Source organism: Schistocerca gregaria, chromosome 5 (assembly GCF_023897955.1).
Source record: "Schistocerca gregaria isolate iqSchGreg1 chromosome 5, iqSchGreg1.2, whole genome shotgun sequence".
Lineage (NCBI taxonomy): Eukaryota > Metazoa > Arthropoda > Insecta > Orthoptera > Acrididae > Schistocerca > Schistocerca gregaria.
This window is the reverse complement of record NC_064924.1, coordinates 489,093,099-489,120,571: the sequence shown is the minus strand read 5'-3', so window position 1 is coordinate 489,120,571 and position 27,473 is coordinate 489,093,099. Positions and strand designations below refer to the sequence as shown.

The 27,473-nt window shown below is 42.3% G+C and overlaps 1 protein-coding gene across 1 annotated transcript in view; it reads right to left on the bottom strand.

Moving 5' to 3' along the window:
* The window catches only part of LOC126272754 (uncharacterized), a 270,151-nt gene extending 243,650 nt beyond the window's left edge, over positions 1 to 26,501 (bottom strand). The window contains exon 1 of the mRNA XM_049975859.1: positions 26,109 to 26,501. Within this exon, the coding sequence (XP_049831816.1) occupies positions 26,109 to 26,259 (151 nt within the window). The 5' untranslated portion in view covers positions 26,260 to 26,501. The remainder of the gene's footprint in view (positions 1 to 26,108) is intronic.
* Positions 26,502 to 27,473: the final 972 nt, after the last annotated feature.

The window sequence follows — 27,473 nt, the reverse complement described above, 5'->3', positions numbered from 1 at the left end:
TCAAATGCTGCAAAAGGGGAGCCATGCAAAGTACAGATATAAAGTTGGCATATTAGCTACTAATTAAGGATTTGTAACAAAGGGAGACAAAAATACACACAAAGTATGCACCAAGTACATAAAGTACAATATTCAGATATTCTTGTAGGAAGTTAGCTATGTTATAAGTAAAAGGTGGTTATGATTGAACCTTCATTACTTGAATGGGGCCCCATGAGAAACCAGTGATCAAGGACACAAACTTCGTAGAAACGTTTGTAAACACATGTAGAAGAGAAATAATGAATAAACCAATGAAGAAAACATTTTAATTTCCATGAAAGGGTAACATTTCTTAATTGCATACCTTGTTTACCTTCTAGATTACAAACATTGTTCAATGAGATGACCATCAGCAGCCATGACAGCTTGAAATTTTGTATGGATAGCATTTCACAATTGTTCACAGCACTTTTCGAATGGTGGAGCATAGAATGCTCAACTGTCGTCACACATCTTGCGACCAGTTTGAAGATTGTCCACTGTGTCCAGGTTTCTCAATAATGGCAACAGTGACTTCAACAGTTTGTGGTGCAATTGGTTGGTTGTCTCTCCCAGGAGCAATTCCCAAATCACTAGTTAATTTGAATTTTCAATTCATGTTCTTCAACTCCAGTGCAGAAAGAGAGCCTTTCTGGGTTCCTTTAACGAGTAAATAGTTGTGCATGGCAAAAGCAATATTGCTGTTTTATCAAAACAGCTTTATGTATAAAATCCTGCTCACTTTATCCTACAGTGTACAGTCGATCATCATTCTTATAATGCTGGGTATGCTTATGGAAATAGTTTCCTGTCTGCACTGGCTCAAGTAGTGAAATTTTAATTACAACCACCTTGTAGTTTAAGAATTCCCAAAGTTAAATATGGGGGGGGGGGAGGGGAGGGGGAGGGGGAGGAGGAGGAGGAGGAGGAGGCAGAGGCAGGTGTGAGGGTACAAGGGTATTTTACAAAATAAACAAGAGTTGGTGTGGAATCAGTGCCCTCCATGGGTTTTATATTTCAGCAATCATGATCAGTTCAAATTAGGATTCACCAAAAATGAAACTAGTGTTTGTTAATTAACAATAGTATGATTCCGGATTCAGTTGGTCATATTTTTTACATTTGAAGTACTCCTGGGGCATTGTGCAGCAATGCAAAGTCTCGATTTGACACAGTTGCATCATCACGAGTATGGTATTTCCTTTAAGTCTGCAATATCATGCACCACGCCGTGGAGTTCCTCCGAATGGAGTTCTGTGATGTACGCCCCAAGAAGTGACAGCCTACACAGAAAGTCCATTCAAAGCTACCAGGTTGTGAAATCCAATGTAATATATTGGTAATGAGTTATGTGGATAATAAATAGAGTCAATGTTTGGCATTTAGGCTTTCAGTGTGTAGTTAGAGTTTTATTCTACAAAGATTTTCTGGTATTTGCAGAGGTCTTGTCCAACTCACATCAGGGTCAAACTTCAATAAATTTCATGCAAGATGGGACCCTTTGCAAACTGTTGTTGGAACCTAACATCAGTACTGTTGGTGCACGTACCAAACTTTTAAGATTGTGTCTGATCTGGAAGCTCTAAATGTAACTGATGTGGTCCACATTTAAAATAAAAGTTGCACTTAACTTACGTTTTGTTGCCTGAAAACTTTTACCTCAAAATTAATACAGCAAGAACACTTAGTGCAGAACAGGATCCTTTCAATAACGTTTCCCCCTGTTTGCAGAGACTTTACTTTTCAAACTGTAAGAATTTGGACATTTTTCCATCTTGAAAATTTTATTTTCAAAATTAAACACTACCACAGCAGCAGTTCTGTTACTGCTTAAAAATCAGAATCTGGAACACAAAACGGAAGTAGTTGTAATAAAAGAATATTTGACAGTAATAATGCTACATCCACAGATATATGGATAATGTGCATGTCAAAGTTCCGGAAGAAACTGAAAAACTGATCAAGCCTCCAGGCAGGAGAGCTGCCTGCAGAAGAGTAACCCAAACTAATGGTAGGCAAATGAAATACGACAGACAGACTGCAGATGAGATAACAGACCAGGACAAAGACAAACAATGTAGATGACAATAAGGCACTATGTAAAGCTGTTGCCACGTCGATGACAAGAAGGCTAAGAGTGCTAGAGACACAAACCCAAGACGTGACTACAGAAAAACCAGGTGACAAAGAAGGTAGTTATGTTTTATCTCAAAGCATCAAGTACAAGCTCTGAACTGACCGACACTGTACTGAGCGGCCACCTCTATACCAGCCATGTAGAACTATTGGCTGCTGTACTCGTAAGAAGAGAGAGTGGCACTCTCACCAATAATGCATAGTGCTGAGCAGCCACAGTGCCCCTAATATCTAAGTCCATCTCCTCTGGCAGACATTCAACCTCTGTAGCATCCGATACCAGAAATAATAGGTGTGTAAAATATAAGAAACACTCAAAACATCAAAAAGTAACAACTATCTCAAATTTCAGGAGCCCGTAAGGTTATATTTTATCTATGTTCCTCACTCAAGCATTTCAAAAAGTTGAGTGGCACAACAAGAATACAAAAACTTGTAAACGAAAGTAAACAGCTTAATTTCTTCCTAGAAGTGCACAGAAGACTGAAAAATGTGACAAAAATATAATAGATGAGAAATGTGACAAACTCCTCACCCTGTAATTATTTAACAGTTAAATATTTAACCCGATCAAATATAGACTCATAGTTATACGAACTGGGTTTATGTTCCAAGTAAATCACCTGCAAAATAAAAAGCTCTTATTTTTGCAAAAGTAAAATAATAATAGTTGTTATCTAAGCAACTGGATAGCAACACTATTACTGTGACAAGAAAATCACTGCTGTTTTTAACACCAGCAGCGTTGATGTAGAGAAGGAACCCAGATCTCTCCTAACACAGTACAAACAAATTCTGCCACCTTCTTTCCTAAGTAGAACTGATTTGGTTTAAGAGAACAAATGTCATAAATGAGTTTGTATATGGCAAAGAGTACAACTGCCTCACTTGCAGGGTGCAATCAGAGCTCATGATCTGCAGTATTGTACCCATAATTGATTGGTGTTCTTTGGTTTGGTTTAAGACCAAGTGACGGGTGAGGGAGGGGGTCTCAACCAGAGGCTCCATCTATTCTATGACTGAACTTACTGCCCACCACAAAAGTTGCAGGATTCAAATTATTCACAAAACTGAGAGCTGAGTGAAACTCTAAACAGAGAGCTCAGAAATTTTTAACAAGGTATGAAATGAATATAGGAAAGACAGAGTGGACACCATAAGAGGGGAAGTGTTCATCACAGTCAACAAAATTGATGTCACCTTTCAAGTTGAATTCAAGTCTGACTTAAGTAATATGGACACAGTAACTCAAGTTAATCATCAGATGTTTTTACCAGCTGTCTGAATGTGTCATGACAGTTGCAGAATCATTCAAAGAAAGTATGTGCTCAGTAGTGTGGAAATAATATGATCATGCAATATTAGTTGGTGTCAACTAACCTACTGAGTCTAGACTGGGACATCTATCAATTAACTGCAGGTGGTACGAACGGACAGTCTCAAATTAGGGCTGTTGATAAAATATCAATATATCGATAATTTTTTTCCCAACACTATCAACATCCATTGATCGTGACTGGGCCAAATATCTCGTGAAATAAGCGAGAAACGAAAAACTACAAAGAACGAAACTTGACTAGCTTGAAGGGGAAAACCAGATGACGCTATGGTTGGCCCGCTAAATGGCGCTGCCATAGGTCATACGGATATCCACTACATTTTTTAAAATAGGAATCCCCATTTTTATTACATATTCGTGTAGTATGTAAAGAAATATGAATGTTTTAGTTGGACCACTTTTTTCGCTTTGTGATAGATGGCGCTGTAATAGTCACAAACATATGGCTCACAATTTTACACGAACAGTTGGTAACAGTTAGGTTTTTCTAAATTAAAATACAGAACATAGGTATGTTTGAACATCTTATTTTGGTTGTTCCAATGTGATACATGAACCTTCGTGAACTTATCATTTCTGAGAATGCATGCTGTAACAGCGTGATTACCCGTAAATACCACATTAATGCAATAAATGCTCAAAATGATGTCCATCAACCTCAATGCATTTGGCAATACGTGTAACGACATTCCTCTCAACAGCGAGTAGTTCGCCTTCCGTAATGTTCGCATATGCATTGACAATGCGCTGACGCATATTGTCTGGCGTTGTCAGTGGATCATGATAGCAAATACCCTTCATCTTTCCCCACAGAAAGAAATCCAGGGATGTCAGATCCGGTGAACGTGCGGGCCATGGTATGGTGCTTTGACGACCAATCCACCTGTCATGAAATATGCTATTCAATACTGCTTCAACCGCACGCAAGCTATGTGCCGGACAACCATCATGTTGGAAGTACATTGCCATTCTGTCATGCAGTGAAACATCTTATAGTATCATTGGTAGAACATTATGAAGGAAATCAGCATACATTGCACCATTTAGATTGCCATCGATAAAATGGGGGCCAATTATCCTTCCTCCCATAATGCTGCACCCTACATTAACCCACCAAGGTCACCGATGTTCCACTTGTCACAGCCATCGTGGATTTTCCATTGCCCAATAGTGCATATTATGGCAGTTTACGCCACCGCTGTTGGTGAATGACACTTCGTCGCAAAACAGAACACGTGCAAAAAAATCTGTCATCATCCCGTAATTTCTCTTGTGCCAAGTGGCAGAACTGTACATGACGTTCAAAGTCGTTGCCATGCAATTCCTGATGCATAGAAATATGGTACAAGTGCAATCAATGTTGATGTAGCATTCTCAACACCGACTTATTTGAGATTCCCGGTTCTCGTGCAATTTGTCTGCTACTGATGTGGGGATTAGCCGCGACAGCAGCTAAAGCACCTACTTGCGCATAATCATTGGTTGCAGGTCGTGGTTGACGTTTCACATGTGGCTGAACACTTCCTGTTTCCTTCAATAACGTAACTATCCGGCGAACGGTCCGAACACTTTGATGATGTCGTCCAGGATACCAAGCAGCATACATAGTATATGCCCGTTTGACATTTTGAACACAATAGCCATACATCAACACAATATAGACCTTTTCCACAATTGGTAAACAGCCCATTTTAACACGGTAATGTATCACGAAGCAAATACCATCTGCACTGGGAGAATGTTACGTATACCACATACTTTTATGTTTCTGACTACTACAGCGCAATCTACCACAGAGCGAGAAAAGTGGTCCAACTAAAACATTCATATTTCTTTACGTACTACATGAAGATGTAATTAAAAATGAGGGTTCCTATTTTAAAAAACACAGTTGATATTCATTTGACCTATGGCAGCACCATCTAGTGGGCCAATCACAGTGACATCTGGTTTCCCCCTTCAAGCTAGGCAAGTTTCGTTCTTTTCAGTTTTTTAATTTGATGCTTATTTCGTGACATATTTGGCTCTGGCACTATCAATGGACCACCCTGTATATATTAGCAATATTTTTCCCCAATATATCGATATATTGATAGCAAAATGGCAATACTGACAGCTGATGTTTTCATTTGATATTTTTTTCACAATTTTTGTTAAATATTTGAAGTTGTGCTTTTGTAATTTTAGTAGAACATAGTTTTACTTTCACTATTTTTTGAGCTTTCATTACAGCCAGTCTTTCTGTTTGACTGAGTAAACCAAGTATAAGTGGTACAAAAGAAGAAGTCATATAGCACTGAGGGATGGCAGTGTGAATGGAATAACAAAATTTTCAATGTGAAACATAGCAAACTAGTTTCGTTAAAAACTAATTTTTAACTCAACTAGTGCAATATTTCTTCAAATTTGCATTATTCAGTAACAATTGCTGAAAATAATGAACCAAAATCTAAATGAGATGATTGGTCTTTGCAATGGACAGAGACTTGTGAGGGGAAATACTAATGTATTCGGCAGTCGGCACCAATAACATGAACTGCAATGTTTACTTCACCATGCAATTTTGACACTGAAACCGCTACATCACTGGCATTGGAAGAAATAAGAAAGTTGATATGAAGCGTTCTGGACAAATCTGATACGTGGCAACACTGAACAAAGGACCCATCGGTTACCTTTTACTGTACCAGTTACAAATGTTCCACTGGTTATCGCCTAGTGATAACGTGTAGTGTTTTCCTTTCAATTCTTGCTCTGAGGAGGATAGGCAAGCTGCTAGCTTGTTGATGTACAGAATATCTAATAATAAATCAATACTTAAATGATGTTGTTGTTGTTGTTGTTGTTGTTGTTGTTGTTGTGGTCTTCAGTCCTGAGATTGGTTTGATGCAGCTCTCCATGCTACTCTATCCTGTGCAAGCTGCTTCATCTCCCAGTACCTACTGGATCCTACATCCTTCTGAATCTGCTTAGTGTATTCCTCTCTTGGTCTCCCTCTACGATTTTTACCCTCCACGCTGCCCTCCAATACTTAATTGGTGATCCCTTGATGCCTCAGAACATGTCCTACCAACTGATCCCTTCTCCTGGTCAAGTTGTGCCACAAACTTCTCTTCTCCCCAATCCTATTCAATACTTCCTCATTAGTTATGTGATCTACCCATCTAATCTTCAGCATTCTTCTGTAGCACCACATTTCGAAAGCTTCTTTTCTCTCCTTGTCCAAACTATTTATCGTCCATGTTTCCTTCCACACATGGCTACACTCCATACAAATACTTTCAGAAATAACTTCCTGACACTTAAATCTATACTCTATGTTAACAAATTTCTCTTCTTCAGAAACTCTTTCCTTGCCAGTCTACATTTTATATCCTCTCTACTTTGACCATCATCAGTTTTTTGCTCCCCAAATAGCAAAACTCCTTTACTACTTTAAGCGTCTCATTTCCTAATCTAATTCCCTCAGCATCACCCGACTTAACTCTACTACATTCCATTATCCTCATTTTGCTTTTGTTGATGTTCATCTTATATCCTCCTTTCAAGACACTGCCCATTCCATTCAACTGCTCTTCCAAGTCCTTTGCTGTCTCTGACAGAATTACAATATCATCGGCGAACCTCAAAGTTTTTATTTCTTCTCCATGGATCTTAATTCCTATTCCGAACTTTTCTTTTGTTTCCTTTAATGCTTGCTTAATATACAGAGTGAATAACATCAGGGATAGGATACAACCCTGTCTCACTCCCTTCCCAACCACTGCTTCCCTTTCATGTCCCTCGACTCGTATAAGTGCCATCTGCTTTCTGTACAAATTATAGACAGCCTTTCGCTCCCTGTATTTTACCCCTGCCAGCTTCAGAATTTGAAAGAGAGTATTCCAATCAACATTGTCAAAAGCTTTCTCTAAGTCTACAAATGCTAGAAACATAGATTTGCCTTTCCTTAATCTTTCTTCCAAGATAAGTTGTACGGTCAGTATTGCATCACGTATTCCAATATTTCTGCGGAATCCAAACTGATCTTCCCCGAGGTCGGCTTCTATCAGTTTTTCAATTCATCTGTAAAGAATTCGCGTTAGTATTTTGCAGCTGTGACTTATTAAACTGATAGTTCGGTAGTTTTTACATCTGTCAACACCTGCTTTCTTTAGGATTGTAATTATCATATTCTTCTTGAAGTCTGAGGGTATTTCAACTGTCTCATACATCTTGGTCACCAGATGGTATAGTTTTGTCAGGACTGGCTCTCCCAAGGCCGTCAGTAGTTCCAATGCAATGTTGTCTACTCCGGGGGCCTTGTTTCGACTCAGGTCTTTCAGTGCTCTGTCAAACTCTTCACGCAGTATCGCATCTCCCATTTCATCTTCATTTACATGCTCTTCCATTTCCATAATATTGTCCTCAAGTACATCGCCCTTGTATGGACCCTCTATATACTCCTTCCACCTTTCCGCTTTCCCTTCTTTGCTTAGAACTGGGTTTCCATCAAAGCTCTTGATATTCATGCAAGTGGTTCTCTTTTCTCCAAAGGTCTCTAATTTTCCTGTAGGCAGTATCTATCATAACCCCTAGTGAGATAAGCCTCTACATCCTTACATTTGTCCTCTAGCCATCCTTGCTTAGCCATTTTGCACTTCCTGTCGATCTTATTTTTTCCTCCTTTCATCAATTAAATTCAATATACATTCTGTCACTCAAGGATTTCTACTAGCCCTAGTCTTTTTACCTACTTGATCCTCTGCTGCCTTCACTACTTCATCCCTCAGAGCCATCCATTCTTCCTCTACTGTATTCCATTCCCCCCATTCCTGACAATTGTTCCCTTATGCTCTCCCTTAAACTCTGTACAACCTCTGGTTTAGTCCATTTATCCATGTCCCATCTCCTTAAATTCCCACCTTTTTTGCAGGTTCTTCCGTTTTAATCTACAGTTCATAACCAATAGATTGTGGTCAGAGTCCGCATCTGCCCCTGGAAATGTCTTACGATTTAGAACCTGGTTCCTGAATCTGTCTTACCATTATATAATCTGATACCTTTTAGTATCTCCAGGATTCTTCCATGTATACAACCTTCTTTTATGACTCTTGAACCAAGTGTTAGATATGATTAAGTTATACCCTGCGAAAAATTCTACCAGGCGGCTTCCTCTTTCATTTCTTACGCCCAAACCATATTCACCTATTATGTTGCCTTCTCTCCCTTTTCCTATTCTCTAATTCCAGTCACCCATGCATATTAAATTTTTGTCTTCCTTCACTACCTGAATAATTTCTTTTATCTCCTCATACATTTCCTCAATTTCTTCATCTGCAGAGCTATTTGGCATATAAACTTTTACTACTGTAGTAAGCGTGGGCTTCGTGTCTATCTCGGCCACTACGCTGTTTGTAGTAGCTTACCTGCACTCTTTTTTTTTTTTTATTAATTATTAAACCTACTCCTGCATTACCCCTATTTGATTTTGTGTTTATAACCCTGTAGTCACCTGACCTGAAGCCTTGTTCCTCCTGCCACCGAACTTCGCTAATTCCCACTATATCTAACTTTAACCTATCCATTTCCCTTTTAAAATTTTCTAACCTACCTGCCCGATTAAGGGATCTGACATTCCATGCTCCAATCCGTAGAATGCCAGTTTTCTTTCTCCTGATAATGGCATCCTCTCGAGTAGTCCTCGCCTGCCAATTCGAGTGGGGGACTATCTTACCTCCGGAATATTTTACCCAAGAGGACGCCATTATCATTTAACCATGTGGTAAAGCTGCATGGCCTCGGGAAAAATCACTGCTGTAGTTTCCTCTCGCTTTCAGCCGTTCGCAGTACCACAACAGCAAGGCCGTTTTGGTTAGTGTTACAAGGCCATATCGGTCAATATCCAGACTGTTGACCCTGCAACTACTGAAAAGGCTGCTGCTCCTTTTCAGGAACCACACATTTGTTTGGCCTCTCAAGAGATACCCCTTCGTTGTGGTTGCACCTACGGTACGGCTATCTGCATCGCTGAGGCACGCAAGCCTCCCCACCAACGGCAAGGTCCATGGTTCATGGGGGAAGGAAAACATAATTATTACTAAAATTTAAAAAATAAAGAACTTCACGAAGCATGCCCAATTGCAGAGAATGATCCAGCTGTGAGTGTCACACCATGCACTACCCCTTCCAGCCTTCCTCGCAGCTGCCCTTTCCCAGCTCCCCCTCCTAACACAACCACACTAACCTTTGCTCATGTCTTACAACACAACCGTGTCTGAAGGATACAGATTGCTCTCCCCTGTTCCTCTCTCCCAACCAACTACTTTACAGATCAAAGAATGGGAAATGTAACTTCTCCACTGTTTTCCCCACTGCATTAAAATGATGAACATTCTGTAACGTGTAAAGGTCATTCAAGTATTAAATACACCAACTCATGAGAATGTGCTAAGATCACGACAGCAAATTAGTAACATTGGCCCTAAGTATCTTAACAAGAGGCTATGCATATGTCGCAGCTAAATTATTTTCAAATAACACAAGACTTTTTCCAAAACACAATATAAAATGTAAAAACTTGTGTGACAAAAAAGACTCTAGCTCAGATGCTCACTCCAACTATGTGAAAGAAAATGGATAAATGTGTAAACATAATCTTTTTTGAGTCATCGTCTGACTGGTCTGATGCAGCCCGCCACAAATTCATCTCCTGTGCCAACCTCTTCACCTTTGAGTAGCATTTGCAACCTAAATGCTCAAAATTTTGCTGGATGTTTTCCACCCTCTGTCTTCCTCTTCAGTTTTTACCCTCTACAGCTCCCTCTAGTACGATGCAAGCCAATCCCTGATGTCTTAATATATGTCCTGTCATTCTCTCTCTCCCTTCTGCTTGTCTGTTTTTGACATATTCCTTTCCTCTCTGATTCTGCACAAGACCTTCTCACTCCTTACCTTATCAGTCCACCTAATTTTCAACATTCGCCTGTAGCACCATTTCTCAGATAATTTAATTCTCTTCTGTTCCAGTTTCCCCCTAGTCCATGTTTCACTACCATACAATGCTGTGCTCCAAACACACATTCTCAGAAATTTCTTCCTCAGGTTAAGGCCTATGTTTGATACTATTACACTTCTCTCAGCCAGGTATGCCCTTTTCGCCGAGAGTAGTCTGCTTTTGATGTCCTCCTTGCTCCGTCCATCACTGGTTATTTTGCTGCCTAGATAGCAGAATAAACTAACTTCACCTACTTTGTGACCATCAATTCTGATGTTCAGTTTTCCATTGTTCTCATTTCTTTCAACCTTATTCGATTTGCTCTCAATCCATATTCTGTATTCATAAGAGTGTTCACTTTATTCAGCAGATCACAATTTCCACATTCTCTCATGATAGCAATGGGTCATTCCATGCCAAGTGGTCTAGAAGCTCCCACAAGACCCGCATGGATTTTGATGAAATTTTGTACGAACATTCTCACATGTTCTCAATGAACACTGGTAAAGTTTCAGTTTCAGAAGTCCAATACTTCCAGAGATACAGTCATTTGTTTAAGACCATAGCACAGATTTCTATAGTGTGTCCTTGAATTTTCAGCAACTTTGAGATGAGATATCTCTAAGTATTTGCATGAAAGAAACAAAACTTGGCCATCTTATACAACTTTTAGAGCTCTTTAAAGCAAAATATTAAGAAAAGGATTTCTGAGCAACTTTCATACAGATAATTTGAAGCAAAGTTGGGCAAAAAAATTTCTGTTTTAAAAAAATGCTAACTTTAGTTTTTTTATATCTCCAAAAGTAGTTGTGGGATGTAAATGAAACTTTGCACACCATAACTCACCAACACAAGGTCTTAGAATATAAAATTTCATTCTCCTATTGCTTTCCATTATTTCACAAATCTAGGGTAAAGTTGACGATTTTTCAAAAAGTGCTAAAATTGGGTATTTTTACTCAAATTTTTCAAAAAAGTGTTTTCTCCAAACTATTTTAAACTATGGTCATTAGAAAGAGCATATTCTAAAATATCTAGAAAAGTGGATTTGGTTTTGCAATGCAAGCATATAAGGTCCTAAAAAGTAGCATCATCAAAGAGGTGCACTTGAAGTTTTAACACATTTTTCTGGCACTCAAATTATACCTGAAATCTTTTATTTTGCCATATACATGTTTATTAATGTCTGGGATAAGTGAAATAAGAAGTCCTGATGAATAGGACCTAGCTTAAGTCCGAATAGCAAAAGAATAAGAATAGAAACAATGTTATTTCTTAATTTTCTCTCTCTCTCTCTCTCTCTCTCTCTCTCTCTCTCACACACACACACACACACACACACACACACACACACACACACAAAATTATTATTAAGAATGAATGTAAAATTTATTTGCATAATCACCTAATTATTAGTTGCCTGTTTAATGAACAACACCAGCTTCTGATGGAGAAGAAGTGTATAAATGAGTTGCTATGGTCCATGGTGGATTAACCACCACTAGTTTCATTTCACTTGAGAAAACCAGCATTTCCATTGCTATAGGGGCCACGCCCAATAGCTTAGCAACAACAGCCACAGGTGGGTTTCTTTACCACAGGATCCCAAGCCTGATAAGGGTTTCTTTACAAAGGTTCCCAAGCCTGATAGTAAAATTATTTAAGTGCCCTGTGTAAAATTAGAAGGCACTCTTGGGTTCCTCAGATTGTTTCCTCTACCCTATTTCAATTTTTGATATGCTACATTAATTTTCTGATGAATATCAAGAGGAATGGTGTATTTCCAGCCAGACGAATTTACTGATGGAGCTGGAATAACTGCAATAATGTGGTGTTCCGGAACCCAGCACTTGTCACTTCTTGGTGGCCAATAAAATGAATCTGCTGGACCATGTGGGTGCATAAAGTTTATTAATGCATCCCTTTGTTCTGTGGACGTCTCACAGATATTCCCAATCCACCACACATTTTCATAGATGCATGCAACATATTGTCCTGGTTGGAGAGCAGACATTAATATGCTTCCTTCATTACTGTGACCCATTTTAACTAAGAAAGATGAACAATCATTTGAAATTCTGATGACCTGAATTGTTGTTTCATCAATAGGTAAAAAGTAATGATTTTCTCTAGTGCCTGCTACAGTTTATCCAAGTTGAAACCTCTCTTCTTGTGACAATATTTTTTTTTCAATTTCATCTTTACTGACGAAAACAAATTTAATTCCATTAATGTTTTCAGAGCAGAAGTGAAACAGATTTAGGGGAATAAGAATATGTCCGTTAAGTGGCCGTTGCAAGCTTGCACTTGCTGCTGACCGCTCTGTTGTAACTCCAATCCCATCACAAGGTGATTTCCCGTGACTAGTATCAAAAAAATTCCATTCGGCTGTCATTCCAAAATCACACTTATGATAGCACAAATTTAGGAAATTCTTGAAATTTTTATATTGTGCACTGGAGCCATCACTGAAATAATGAATGTGGGATATCTGTGCAAACCGTGCTTTTATATATTTAATAAGCTCCTTGATAAAAACGTGAACTGTAATAGTGTCATGTCACAAACAATCACTGATAATGCAGAAACTTAAAGATTCTACTTTCTCATTTTGACGAAAGTAGATAACAAATGGATGAATTGTTGCTTGATTATTGTCCCAGTGGAAGCCTTGCACAGCATCCTGAATGATAAAAGAATAATTTTCTTCAAAATCCATTAGGACAGCAAGCGCTTCGTCTTTCAGATGACATATAAGGCCTTTAAGATGTAAGCTTTGATGCTTGGCAATGTAATGATGGTATGACAGACTCCATATTTTATTTTTTACATCTTCAATAAATACATTCACTACCATTTGCTTCGTGTCCAGTGTGGCCCGATCGGTATGAATCCATTGCTTAAACACAATAACTTCCTGTGGCTCATGGTCTAGGAAATAGCTGGCAATTTCAGATACTACAGCTTCGGGCCCAGGACACCTTTCACAGCGATGCAGCATGCACTGGTTGATTGGTTTGTGGGGGTTAAAGGGACCAGACTGCTACGGTCATCGGTCCCGTTTTCCAAATACTAAGAACACCCACAGAGAATAAAAACGATCAACAGACGATAAGACAGACGGCACAGAACAAGAGAAACGTAGACAAAGACCAGACAAGACGAACTAAAATCACAGAGTGTGACGGTGGTTGGCCGACCATACAAACAAAAAGGGAAAAGCGAACCACCGAGAAACACATTAAAAATCAGACAAATCGTAGGCCAGAGGCCAGAATCAACACAAAAAACTCACACACTTACATTAAGCGATAAAATCCCCCTGCCCGAATAAAACGCAGAACTATGTCCGCTATGGAAGAGTCGTCAGATAAAAGCGCAGAGAGCGTATCAGGCAGCGCAAAAGTCTGCCTGAGAACAGTTCAAAGGGCGCACTCCAACAGAATATGGACCACCGTCAAGGACACCCCACAACGACAAAGAGGGGGATCCTCACGACACAGTAAATACCTGTGCGTGAGTAGGGTGTGGCCAATGCGGAGCCAACGAAAGACGACTGATTCCCTGCGGTTGGTTCGCATGGATGACTGCCACACAGTAGTCGTCTCCTTGATACGGCGGAGTTTGTTGGGCACGGGCAGGTTGCGCCAATCAGTGTCCCATAAATCGAAAACTTTGCGGCGTAATAGTGCCCGCAAATCAGTTGCCGGGAGGCCAATCTCCAGAGATGGTGCACTAGTGGCCTCTTTTGCCAGGCGGTCAACAGTTTCATTTCCGGGTATCCCAACATGGCCCGGGGCCCAAACAAAGACCACAGATCTGCCACAACGGGCAAGAGTATGCAGGGACTCCTCGATAGCCATCACCAGATGAGAACGAGGGAAACACTGGTCGAGAGCTCGTAAACCGCTCAGGGAATCGCTACAGATAATGAAGAACTCACCTGAGCAGCAGCGGATATACTCTAGGGCGCGAAAGATGGTGATCAGCTCAGCAGTGTAGACACTGCAGCCAGCCGGCAACGAACGTTGTTCAGAATGGTCCCCTAGAGTTAGTGCATAACCGACACGACCAGCAACCATCGAACCGTCGGTATAGACAATGCCAGAGTCCTGATACGTGGCCAGGATGGAATAAAAGCGGCGTCGGAAGGCAGAGGGACTGAGTCCTTCGGGCCCTGTGCCAAGTCCAGCCGAAGGCAAGGGCGAGGCACACACCATGGGGGTGTACGCAGAGGGGCCCGGAAAGGAGGTGGTACAGGGAAACACCCAAGCCCGCAGAGAAGCTGTTTGACACGTACGGCGATCGGACAACCCGACCGGGGCCGACGTTCTGGCAGATGGACGACTGACTGCGGGAACAGGACACGATAATTTGGATGCCCGGGCAAGCTGAAAACATGGGCAGCATAAGCAGTCAGTAATTGTTGGCATTGTAACCGCAATGGAGGGACACCTGCCTCCACAAGTATGCTCTCCACAGGGCTGGTCCGGAAGGCACCAGTGGCAAGGCATATCCCGCTGTGGAGGATTGGGTCCAGCAGCCGCAACGCATATGGGGACGCTGAGCCATAAGCCAGACTCCCATAGTCCAGACGGGACTGGATCAACGCCTGGTAAAGCCGTAGGAGAGTAGATCGGTCGGCGCCCCACCTGGTGTGGCTCAGGCATCGCAGAGCATTTAGATGCCGCCAACACGCCTGTTTAAGCTGCCGAATATGAGGCAGCCAAGTCAACCGGGCATCAAAAACCACCCCCAAAAACCTATGTAACTCGACCACTGTAAGATGCTCGCCGTCAAGATAAAGCCGCGGCTCCGGGTGAACAGTGCGTTGCCGGCAGAAATGCATAACGCAGGTCTTGGCTGACGAAAACTGAAAACCATGCACTACAGCCCAAGACTGCGCCTTGCGGATTGCGCCCTGTAGCTGACGTTCAGCAGCTGCAATGCCAATAGAGCTGTAGTAAAGGCAGAAGTCGTCAGCATACAGGGAAGTGGAGACAGAATTTCCCATGGCTGCAGCGAGCCCGTTAATGGCTATTAAAAACAGACAGACACTTAGAACAGAACCCTGTGGCACACCGTTCTCCTGGACTTGGGAGGAACTATATGAGGCCGCGACGTGCACGCAGATGGTACGATACGACAGCAAATTGCGGATATAGATCGGCAGAGGGCCTCGAAGGCTCCATCCATGAAGCGTAGAAAGGATGTGATTACGCCATGTCGTATCATACGCCTTCCGCATGTCGAAAAAGACAGCGACCAGATGCTGATGGCGGGCAAAAGCAGTACGGATGGCCGACTCCAGGCTCACCAGATTGTCGGCGGCGGAGCAGCCTTTACGGAACCCACCCTGAGACGGAGCCAGAAGGCCCCGAGACTCCAGGACCCAATTCAAGTGCCGGCTCACCATCCGTTCAAGCAACTTGCAAAGAACGTTGGTGAGGCTAATGGAATGGTAGCTGTCCACCTCCAAAGGGTTCTTCCCCGGTTTCAGAATGGGGCAACAACACTTTCCCGCCATTGCGACGGAAACTCACCCTCAACCCAAATGCGGTTGTAAAGGTCGAGGAGGTGTCGCTGGCAGTCCACTGAAAGGTGTTTCAGCATCTGAGAGTGGATGCTATCTGGGCAAGGAGCGGTATCAGGACAAGCGGCGAGGGCACTGCGGAATTCCCACTCACTGAATGGAACATTGTACAATTCAGGATGGTGGGTGCGAAAAAAAAAGACTCCGACGTTCTATCCGCTCTTTAGTGGAGCGGAAGCCCAAGGGGTAGTTGGCAGAAGCGGAATTCAGAGCAAAGTGCTCTGCCAAGCGGTTTGCAATGACGTCGGAGTCAGTAAAAACTGCTCCATTCAGTGAGAGTGCAGGGACGCTGACAGGGGTCTGATAGCCATAGAGGCGGCGAATCTTGGCCCAGACCTGCGATGGAGTGACATGGAGGCCAATGGTGGACACATACCGCTTCCAGCACTCCTGCTTGTGTTGGCGGATAATGCAGCGGGCTTGAGCACGCAGCCGTTTGAAGGCGATAAGTTGTTCGATTGACGGATGTCGCTTGTAACGCTGGAGCGCCCGCCGGCGAGCTTTAATCGCTTCAGTGATCTCAGGCGACCACCAAGGCACAGTCCGCCGTCGAAGGGACCCAGAAGAACGGGGAATGGCAGATTCGGCAGTAGTAACGATGCTGGTGGTGACCGATTGAACCACTGCATCAATGTCATCGGTAGAGAGAGGCCCAATAGCGGCCTGTGGAGGAGGACAAGTCCCAGTCAGCCTTATTCAGAGCCCATCTGCTAGGGCGCCCAGAAGACTGACGCTGTGGCAGTGACAGAAAGATTGGAAAGTGGTCACTACCACAAAGGTCGTCATGCACTCTCCATTGGACAGACGGTAAGAGGCTAGGGCTACAGATCGAAAGGTCAATGGCGGAGTATGTGCCATGCGCCACACTGAAGTGTGTGAAGCCATCATCATTTAATATCGAGACATCGAGCTGCGCCAATAAATGCTCAACGATGGCGCCTCGACCTGTTGCCACCAACCCACCCCACAGATGGTTATGGGCGTTAAAGTCGCCCAGTAACAAGAAAGGTGGCGGCAACTGAGCTATCAGAGCAGCCAGGACATGCTGCGCGATATCACCGTCCGGTGGAAGGTAAAGACTGCAGACGGTAACAGCCTGTGTCATCCACACCCGAACAGCGACAGCCTCTAAAGGTGTTTGGAGAGGGACAGACTCACTGTGCAGAGTGTGTAGGACATAGAGGCAGACGCCACCAGACACACTTTAATAAACTGCCCATTTCTTATAATAACCTCGATAGCCACGGAGGGTGGGGGTTCGCATTGCTGGAAACCAAGTTTCCTGCAGAGCAATGCAGAAGAAAGCGTGAAGGCTGATAAGTTGGCGGAGCTCAGCTAGATGGTGGAAGAAACCGCTACAGTTCCACTGGAGGATGGTGTTGTCCATGGCTGAGAAAGGCGTGACAGGACTGGGAAGGGAGATTACGCCGCTGGGTCACCTGCTGCCTCCGATTTAGCACCTGTGATAGTGCTTTCCATGGAGTCTGATGGACCGGCGAGATCGAGGTCCTCAGCGGACGCCAGAATCTCCACCGCATACTCAGACGCAGAGCCGGAAGATTGCGGTGGGATGGCTGCCTCCGCGAGTTCCTTGGACTGAGAGCTCTTCTTGGGTTTCTCACGCCGTTCCTTGGGTCGCACCGACTGGGAGGGCTTCACTGATTCAGTCTCCGGGACGGAGGAGGATCGTGAAGCCCTACGACCAGCTGATGGCGGGCACTTACGCCACTGTCGGTCGTCAGCCTTCTCGCTGTTGGAAGCCTGGGAAGGGAGGGACCCAAGGGACCCCTTGCAAGCATGAGAAGCCGAAGAAGTTGGACACTTCTCCGGCTTAGAAGTGGGGACGGACGTCCCCGATGGGTGGGTTGGTGTTGCTCCTCAGGTAGCTGGCACAGGAGCAACCCGATGGGTAGAGCCCCCCCACTGGCGAAGGGGCAGGAGGAGTTTTACTATTCGTCGATCCGGCCACAATTGGAGAAACAGACGGGGCTAGCACAGGTGTTGTAGCAGCAGCGTAGAAAGAAGTCATTCTCACAGGATGGAGTCGGTCGTATTTCCTCTTGGCCTCAGTATAGGTTAGTCGGTCCAGGGTCTTGTATTCCATGATTTTACGCTCTTTCTGGAAAATTCGGCAGTCTGGCGAGCAAGGTGAATGGTGCTCCCCGCAGTTGACACAGATGGGAGGCGGGGCACATGGAGTATTGGGATGTGATGGGCGTCCGCAATCTCGACATGTGAGGCTGGAAGTGCAGCGAGAAGACATATGGCCGAACTTCCAGCACTTAAAGCACCGCATCGGGGGAGGGATATACGGCTTAACGTTACATCAGTAGACCATCACCTTGACCTTTTCCGGTAATGTATCCCCTTCGAAGGACAAGATGAAGGCATCGGTAGCAATCCGATTTTCCTTCGGACCCCGATGAACGCGCAGGACTAAGTACACCCCGGCGCTCTAAATTGGCGCGCAGCTCTTCATCAGACTGCAAAAGAAGATCCCTATGGTAAATAACTCCCTGGACCATATTTAAACTCTTATGGGGTGTGATCGTAACGGCAACATCCCCCTACTTGTCACAAGCGAGTAACCGTCGTGACTGAGCAGAGGATGCCGTTTGTATCAGGACTGACCCAGAGCGCATTTTTGACAAGCCCTCCACCTCCCCAAACTTGTCCTCTAAATGCTCGACGAAGAACTGAGGCTTTGTGGAGAGAAAAGACTCCCCATCAGCCCTCGTACAAACTAAGAAGCGGGGCGAATAACTGCTACTGCCATCCTGAGACTTACGTTCCTCCCACGGTGTGGCCAGGGAGGGGAACGTTTTCGGATCATACTTCTGAGCGTTAAACTGAGCCCGAGAACGCTTAGAGACTGCTGGCGGCTGGCCACCAGGGAGAGACGATGTACCACACTTCATTGCGGGTCATCCGCCCTGATGCCACCTACTCCGACCAAGGGCCCTCCCCACGGGCGCCACCCAGCCACGGCAAGAGCCACCTGGCAGGATGGCCGTTGCCGGGAGTCCCGATACCCCAGGAGGATAGGCATCTACTCCTTGGCATATGTGGGGAGTTAACGGCGCATGCATCAGTAGAGCGATCCCTGTGTTGTCAGGGGGCTACGACTAACAGGGTACATGGCGGCCCCACCACAACGGACTGGCTACCGTGCTGGATGTTAGGTAACATGTGGTCCACGGTCGCCGTCGGTGCAAGTAGAGGCACTGCACAGTGCAAGGTGTAATCTGCACGCAGAAACAGAGTCATGCCCAAGAGATGGAGAGCGGACAGGACTGCAGTTCAACGGTGTATAAGCTGGCGAAAGGTCTGATCGCAAGATGGACACAATGCACCAAGTGAGGCGCCCTTCCCCAATAGGCTCGCTCTTCGGAAAATTTTGAGAGATGGAGGTCAAACCTAACAGGGGACCATCATGTAAGGCCGAAAAGTTTGAGACTCCTTTTAGTCGCCTCTTACGACAGGCAGGAATACCGCGGGCCTATTCTAACCCCCAAACCCGCAGGGGGGGTAGCATGCACTGTTTAGAGTTCAAACTGCTACCTGCCTTGCTGAGAATCTCCTTATAATTTTCACATATACCAGCTCCACTAAGCATAAGCTTAACATTTTGGTGAATTGCACAGATGGAAACTGCATGCAATCCAGCTGATCCTACTGTTACACACCATTTGGGTCTAAGTTCACAAAACTTTGAGAACCCTATTTCTGGACCATTTATATTTTTATAGATAACATATTTCCCATAAATTGCAAAGTAACAATCTTTTCTGCATGTATGTCTTTCTATCTAAAAGTCTAACTGAAATACTATTTTTTTTTTCCAGGACACACCCTACTACACTCATCTTCAAAAAAAATTTAGTACTCTACTAGCAACTTCTGCTGGTAATTTCCTGCTTTGCCTATTTTCGGGAAGAGCCAGAATGCCCTTCTCTGCCTTAAGCTTCAGAGCATTCTTCACCATTCTTTAGAACACGGCGAACTGAGCTGCTGTTTGTGTGACTGTCCAACTTACAGGTGCCAAGGTTAAAATTTGCATCTGTTCTTTATGAATTGCATTCTGCATCTTGGCTTTCAGTTCAGTCAGCAAAGGTGCATAGTCGGCACAGTTTCCACATTCCTTAATTTCACTAGCACCTTCAATTTGTCGGTTTACTCCCATTGAATTTACAATTCTGTTTTTAATCACATTTTGCGCCTTTTGAATTTTCTTCTTCACTTATTGGGGCTTATCTCAGTAGCTTACTGTTCTCTTCATGGGTGAAATACCGATAGACAATAAGTTACTATTTAATTCTTCTTTTGGTGTATAGTCCTCATCAGAATGTGATGAAACTGATAAAGCTTCGTCAAAGTGTTTATTTAAGGTAGTCCTGCAACCCGGACAAATTTTCTGACCTGGCTTTATGTTATTAACAAGCTGCTTCTTCAACATATCAGAAGCCTTATTAGCTGTTTCAGCATCAAGAGTGCGAATTCGTGCCTTAACATTACGATTCACCTTCCCAAAGGAATTGAAGCATTTTTTTTTTTTTTAACCTCTCATATTGTGTCAATAACAGGTCTTCATGGTGTAGGCAAACTTGAGAGGTATTGTCCAGCTTTGCTTCAGAACGTCTCACCAACAACTCTTTTTCCTTATCACTAAAATCTGTAAACCATTTCAAAGCAGCTTTTTTGGCAAAGAAAGTGACATGACACTGTTCCACTATCTCCTTGCCCAAGTAAGCAGGAAGGTATGCTGTTCCCTTCTGCATCCATCTCTAACCAGTAACTAAATACTGTATTTGGCCTCTAAGTGCAAATTATAATCTGCTTAAATTTCAGACAAATTGCTACTGAATGAAATTATACACAATGTATAATACCAATGACAAAATCTAATAAGAGATATATGCTACAAAAGACACAATCATTTTTGTAAATTAGATTACAAACTTTGATGGTGTTACGAATCACTTAACAAGCCACACTCAGTCAAGAGGACTCACTCACTATGCTGCAAACACACCACTGAAATACTGATTGTTCAAACAAGGCTCACAATAATGAAACAATCTGATTGTTAAAGTAATTGTTGCCATTATATTTTCTATAAACAGTGAATCTTGTGAATTTTCTCTGTGAAACTAATGGTTACGTATTTACCAAGGTAGTAGGCTACATTTAAGTGTAAAATTCTTAGATGTTTAACCAACCAATTTCACACGTTTCCCTAATAACTTTAAGACCAAAATTCACAGTTACAAATGAGAAGAGTTTTATGCAGATGAACACTTACGATAGAAGCAAAAGGGCTACTTCTCATAGTTTTCAAGTTTTTCTGACAGTCTCATTGCCTATTTAACAGATCTTTTTATTTCAATTATTCAAGGCACTAATAAACATTTATTAGGCATAATAAAACGTTTCACGTATAATTTGAGTGCCAGAGAAATGCGTTCAAACTTCCAGTGGGCCTCTTTGATGATGCTATTTTTTAGGGCCTTATATGTTTGCATTGCAAAACCAAATCCACTTTTCTAGATACTTTAGAATATGCTCTTTCTAATGACCATAGTTTAGAAGAGTTTGGAGAAAACACTTTTTTGAAAAATTTGACTAAAAATACCCAATTTTAGCACTTTTTGAAAAATCGTCAACTTTACCCTATATTTGTGAAATAATGGAAAGCAATAGGAGAATGAACTTTTATATTCTGAGACCTTGTGTTGGTGAGTTATGGTGTGTAACGCTTCATGTACATCCCACAATTACTTTTGGAGATATAAAAAAACTAAAGTTAGCATTTTTTTAAACAGCTATTTTTTCGCCCAACTTTGCTTCAAATTATCTACATGAAAATTGCTCAGAAATCCTTTACTTAATATTTCGCTTTAAAGAGCTCTAAAAGTTGTATAAGATGGCCAAGTTTCGTTTATTTCATGCAAATACTTACAGAGATATCTCAAAGTTACTGAAAATTCAAGGGTGCACTACAGAAAGCTGTGCTATGGTATTAAACAAGTGACTGTATCGCTGAAAGTATTGAATTTCTGAAACAAACTTTACCGGTGTTCATTGAGAACATGTGTGAATGTTCATACAAAATTTCATCAAAATCCATGATGGTCATGTGGGAACATTTCTCGATATTAGATTACTTGGCACGGAATGGCCCCAATGTCATCAGTAAATCTTATCACTGATATCTTTTCACCTTGAGTTCCTTTTATTTCCATCATTGCTTCTTCATTGTACAGATTCAACAGGAGTGACAAATGACTACATGTCTCTGTCTTACACCCTTTCTAATCCGAGCACTTTGTTCTTGGCTGTCCACTCTTATTATCCCCTCTTGGCTCTTTTACATTTTGTATATTAGTTGTCTCGCCATATATCTTACCGCTATTTTTGTCAGAATTTCGAATGTCTTGCACCATTTTACAATTTCTGAATGCTTTTTCCAGGTTGATAAATACAATGAACGTGTCTTGATTGTTCTTTAGTCTTGCTTCCATTATCAACCACTATGTCAAAATTGCTTCTCTGATGCCTTTATGGCTTCACTTTTCCTAAGGCTAAACTGATCATAATCTAACACATCATCAATTTTCTTTTCCATTCTTCTGTGTCCCTTTCTTGTAAGCAACTTGGATGCATGAGCTGTTAAACTAATTGTGCGCTAATTCTCATGCTCATCAGTTTCTGCAGTCTTTGGAATTGTGCAGATGATATTTTTCCAAAAGTCAGATGGTATGTCAGCATGGACTCATACATTCTGCACACTAATCAACATAGTCATTTTGTTGCCACTTCCCCAATGATTTCAGCAATTCTGATAGAATGTTATCTACCCCTTCTGCCTTATTTGATCTTAAGTACTCCAAAGTTCTCTTAAATTCTGATTCTAATACTAGATCCCTGCCTCATCTAAATCGACTCCTGTTACTTCTTCTGTCACATCAGACAAATCTTCCCACTCATAGAAAACTTCAATGTAATCTTTCCACCTATCCACTCTCTCCTCTGTATTTGACAGTGGCATTCCTGTTGCACTCTTGATGTTGCCACCATTACTTTTAATTTTAATGAAGATTGTTTTTACTTTCCTGTATACTGAGTCAGTCCTTCCGACAATCACTTCTTTTTCGATTTCCTCACATTTCTCATGCGGCAATTTTCTCTTGCCTCTTGGTTCATGGTGTGGCTTCCTGTAGTCATGCCCTAGTTCATGAACCACGGGCAACGTATGAGTGGCCAAGTAAGTGGTCCTGACAGTCGGGATACCAGTTACTTTGGAAGAAGGCTGGGCATCTCCGACATATTCTGAGTCGTGGTCACCTTTGTGATCATACGGCAAAGACTACCAAATCCACCAGTTAGTCCCTCAACCGTTAGGAGTAAAACCCAATGGGACTCGGGGCAAGTAAGGCTAGCAACCTGCTTCCCCAGTAGTTTAAATATGATGCTGGCAACAAACAGAGCAAAATGCCTCGGACCTTTGGAGGTGGCGGAGTCCCACCTTTAACTGACAAACCAGGGACTCCTACGATACAACCTGGCAAACAAATGGTAATGAGATGGGGAGCTATTAATATCAATGGGGGCTACTCAGGGAAGAAGGTAGAGCTGGCAGAGGCTGCAAGTAAGATGGGGCTGGACGTTTTAGCTGTTAGTGACATTCGGGTAAGGGGTGAGAAAGAAGAGGAAGTGGGAGAATACAAGGTCTACCTGTAAGGAGTCAAAGCAGGAATAGCACAATGGGGTGTAGGGCTTTACATCAGGAAAGAAATGGAACCCAGTGTAGTTGCAATAAGGTATGTAAACGAACGACTGATGTGGATAGATTTGACAGTGTCTAGCAAGAAAATTAGGATTGTGTCAGTATATTCGCATTGTGAAGGGACAGATCAAGATAAGATGGATAGTTTTTATGAGGCACTCAGTGATGTAGTTGTTAGAGTAAAGGACAAGGACAGTGTTCTGCTCATGGGGGATTTTAATGCCAGGATTGGAAATCGAACAGAAGGGTATGAAAAGGTTATGGGTAAATTTGGAGAGGATATGGAACGGGAAACAACTTTTGGATTTCTGTGCCAGTATGGGCTTAGTAATCACAAACTCCTTTTTTAAACATAAGAACATTCACCGGTATACTTGGGAAGGCAGGGGAACCAGATCTGTCATTGACTATCTAATAACAGATCAGGAATTTAGGAAGGCTGTGAGGGACACACGTGTATTCAGGGGATTCTTTGATGACACTGATCATTATTTAATCTGCAGTGAAATTGGGATTGTGAGGCCGAAAGTGCAGGAGGACCAAACAAAAACACCAAACACAAATAAAAAAATCCCTTAATAACTTACTGAAAACACTTCCATATTGTGGGTCAATGGGAGCATCTGAATCCACCCATCTGCTTTGACCCATGACGTAATGGTGTTTTGGTGTGGGAGGTCACAATGGCACGAAGTTTTTGAGGTGGTTGTTTTTGTAGATAACATGTTGTATCTGATGGTGCCCTCTGGTAATGGATGTGGACTTGAGATCAACATGTTGTCTTGACCTCATTTGAGTTTTAGTTGTCATCGTGCTAATGTGGTTTTCAGTTTAGGTTCTTGGTGCAGGAACGTGGCTTGTGGAAGTTTTTTTGGTGAGCTATTAAGGTTTTATTTGATTGGCATTTCTGTTAGGCCTGATTGGTTTGGTATTTTTTGTGTAGAAAGAAGTCTAATTTTTTTATTGCTTTTTTGTTAGGTATGGGTATGATAGCGAAGTTCACAGTATCATTACATCCTGAGATGGATGATGATATGCTGATGTCTGTCTTGGAATTTTGGTTTCAATAGCTGCAATTGAGCTCTATAGGTTAAGGGTAATCTCTGATTCCACTTTTAACGTTGTAGGTGCTGATATTTGGTACTGGTAGCTGCAGTTGAGCTATACAGATCAAGGAAGTGTCAGATTCCTGCGGGTTTGTTGGTGTGGTGGAACGCTGCAAATTATTTTTTTTATATTATTTGTTTTGGGACGGTGTGGTGGTGATTTACTGTTGTATATTTCGCTTGTCCCCGCCCAAACACCCGCCACCCCCCAATTTTCCTCTGCTGTCCCGTTTATTTCATTTTATTTCTGGACTGAGACGTTATGGTGTCTGTGTTTGTTAGCGTGTGTGTATTGTCATTTTGTATACGCTGAAAGTAGCCGATTCCGCCATATTGATGACGTTATGGGTCAAGCAGACTGGTGGAATCGGATGTTTCTGTGATGCCCTAATAATCCAATTAAAATTACTAAAAATTCACCGCAGATAATTTTCAGGTTGTGTGTCTACTATTGAGGCCCACCGCTTTTTAAGTGTGCTTCTAACTGTGGAACTTCATTGCGAATGCTGCAGCACTTAATCACTTGGGGAGGGGGGGGGGGGGGGGGGGGGGGGGGGAGTGCAAACTACTACTACTACTACTACTACTACTACTACTACTACTGATATCTGCAGCGTGCTTAGTAATCAGTGAAACGGGAATTGTATGTGTAAAGGTTCTTAGTGTGGCAAAAGATCCTACTGCGTTGCGCTATTGAGTTCAACAACGCATAAATGCTAGCGAAGAGGCAAGAAGGAGTGAAATATGTACACACAGCTATAAAACTCTGACAACATACGCCTTTGAGCAATCGCTTATATCAGTCAGTAAGATCCTAAACAAACAGCAGAATTGCCATAAAATTCCATTTGCAACTGAACATTAAGCAAATAAAACAAATAGGACCACTCAGGGCTGTTTGAATGTGAAATTTTCCATTCATAACCGTTTACAGCCACTCATTCTACTGTCTTTTAACTCTAGTTAATGAAACAACATTAAAATAAGTTCTCACCCTGAATCATTAACAGGTAGGCCTAAGACTGATTTCCACAGTGACAGGGCTTGCTATTAAACGAGCACAACTTGTGCAAGACTTAGAAAATGACTAATTTTGCACCTATAAATTCAGTGGATCGAAGTCAGTATTTGTCTGTTTATATTACACTTACCAAAGGTGTATCCGTCACGCAAAACATTGCCATTAGAAGGGTCAATTTGAGCGATGTTATTGCCCGTGACTTTCCAACACACATTTTCACCGGCTTTCTTTTCGCGATCTATTAAAGGCCGCACTTTAACAGCAACTTTTATATTAGCCATTCGTCATGCACGTAATCGCTTCACGAATGATAGAAGCTACAAGATCGAGTGATGTTTCAAATTCAAAACATTCGCGGTCATCAAAGATCATTGGCTGCGAAGAGAATACATATCTGTTGATTTTTTTTCCATAGGCAAGAAGTAACGAATTTCATACAATTTCGATTTCATTTCTTTTTGTCATGAACTATGATTTGTGAACAAATTGAGAGCAATTCCCACTGACTGTCAGGTCAAGGTGTATTTTGACAGTCACATATCAGTTCGCTTAGCCCAGTACGGAACTGTGAAAGTGGGGTTATGAGTTATCAAACGAGATACAAAAAGTCGTAGTTTGGTGCCGGAATTGATGAACTAACAACGAAAAATTTTATTATGGCGTTAGCAAACTTCTTAGCGTATACTGTTGATCAATTTTGTGGTAACGTACTGAGAAGTGAAATAACATTTCAAAAAATCGATATTTATTTGGTAAAGAAAATATATTCATATAAATACTTATAATGGAATAAATAGAGCCTGTTTACCTTCTCCATTACCTTTTTTGCATAACTTTTTTAAACAAATATTTTTCTCCTTCATCGAAGCTGACTTATTCACTTAAAACGTTGTTTAATGAAACTCGCTTCATCAACTTATGTTCTTGTTTATGCACAGAATAGGTATGAGCCCTGTTCTGTTATTGTAGAACCGTAAGGATTTTTCACTTTCAGTTGTTTGACCTCGCTTATGGAAGACTGCTGAATGGAAAAAATTCCCAAGACGTTGTCGCAAGTCTTGCTGAGTGCGAGGCTTATGGCTTAATTTCAAATTCTGGTAAGTGATTAACTGCCTTCAGGCGGCTCCTACATTCAGTCCTCTTTATTTCTGTAGTTAGAGTGCTTCCACATTACAGGAACCGCAACAAAATACGAAAATACAATAAACATAAACTGGAGGAAACAATTCGTTGGCAGACGCTATGATTAGAATCTCTGAAAGTAGTCAACAACGGAATATCTGAAAAATATCACTCGAAAACAGCGTAACGCTCACGCCCTGCGGCAGGGAGTAATTACATGTCAGTGCTCCTAGCAAGCGATCATCTGATCGCACGATGACAGCTGGGCGATCTCCTGACGCCACACAGCCCCCCCCCCCCCCCCCCCCCCCCCCCCCCCCGTCGTCCCTGAATCCTGGGAAGTGCATCCGGCGTCCAGACGCGTCTGAAGTTG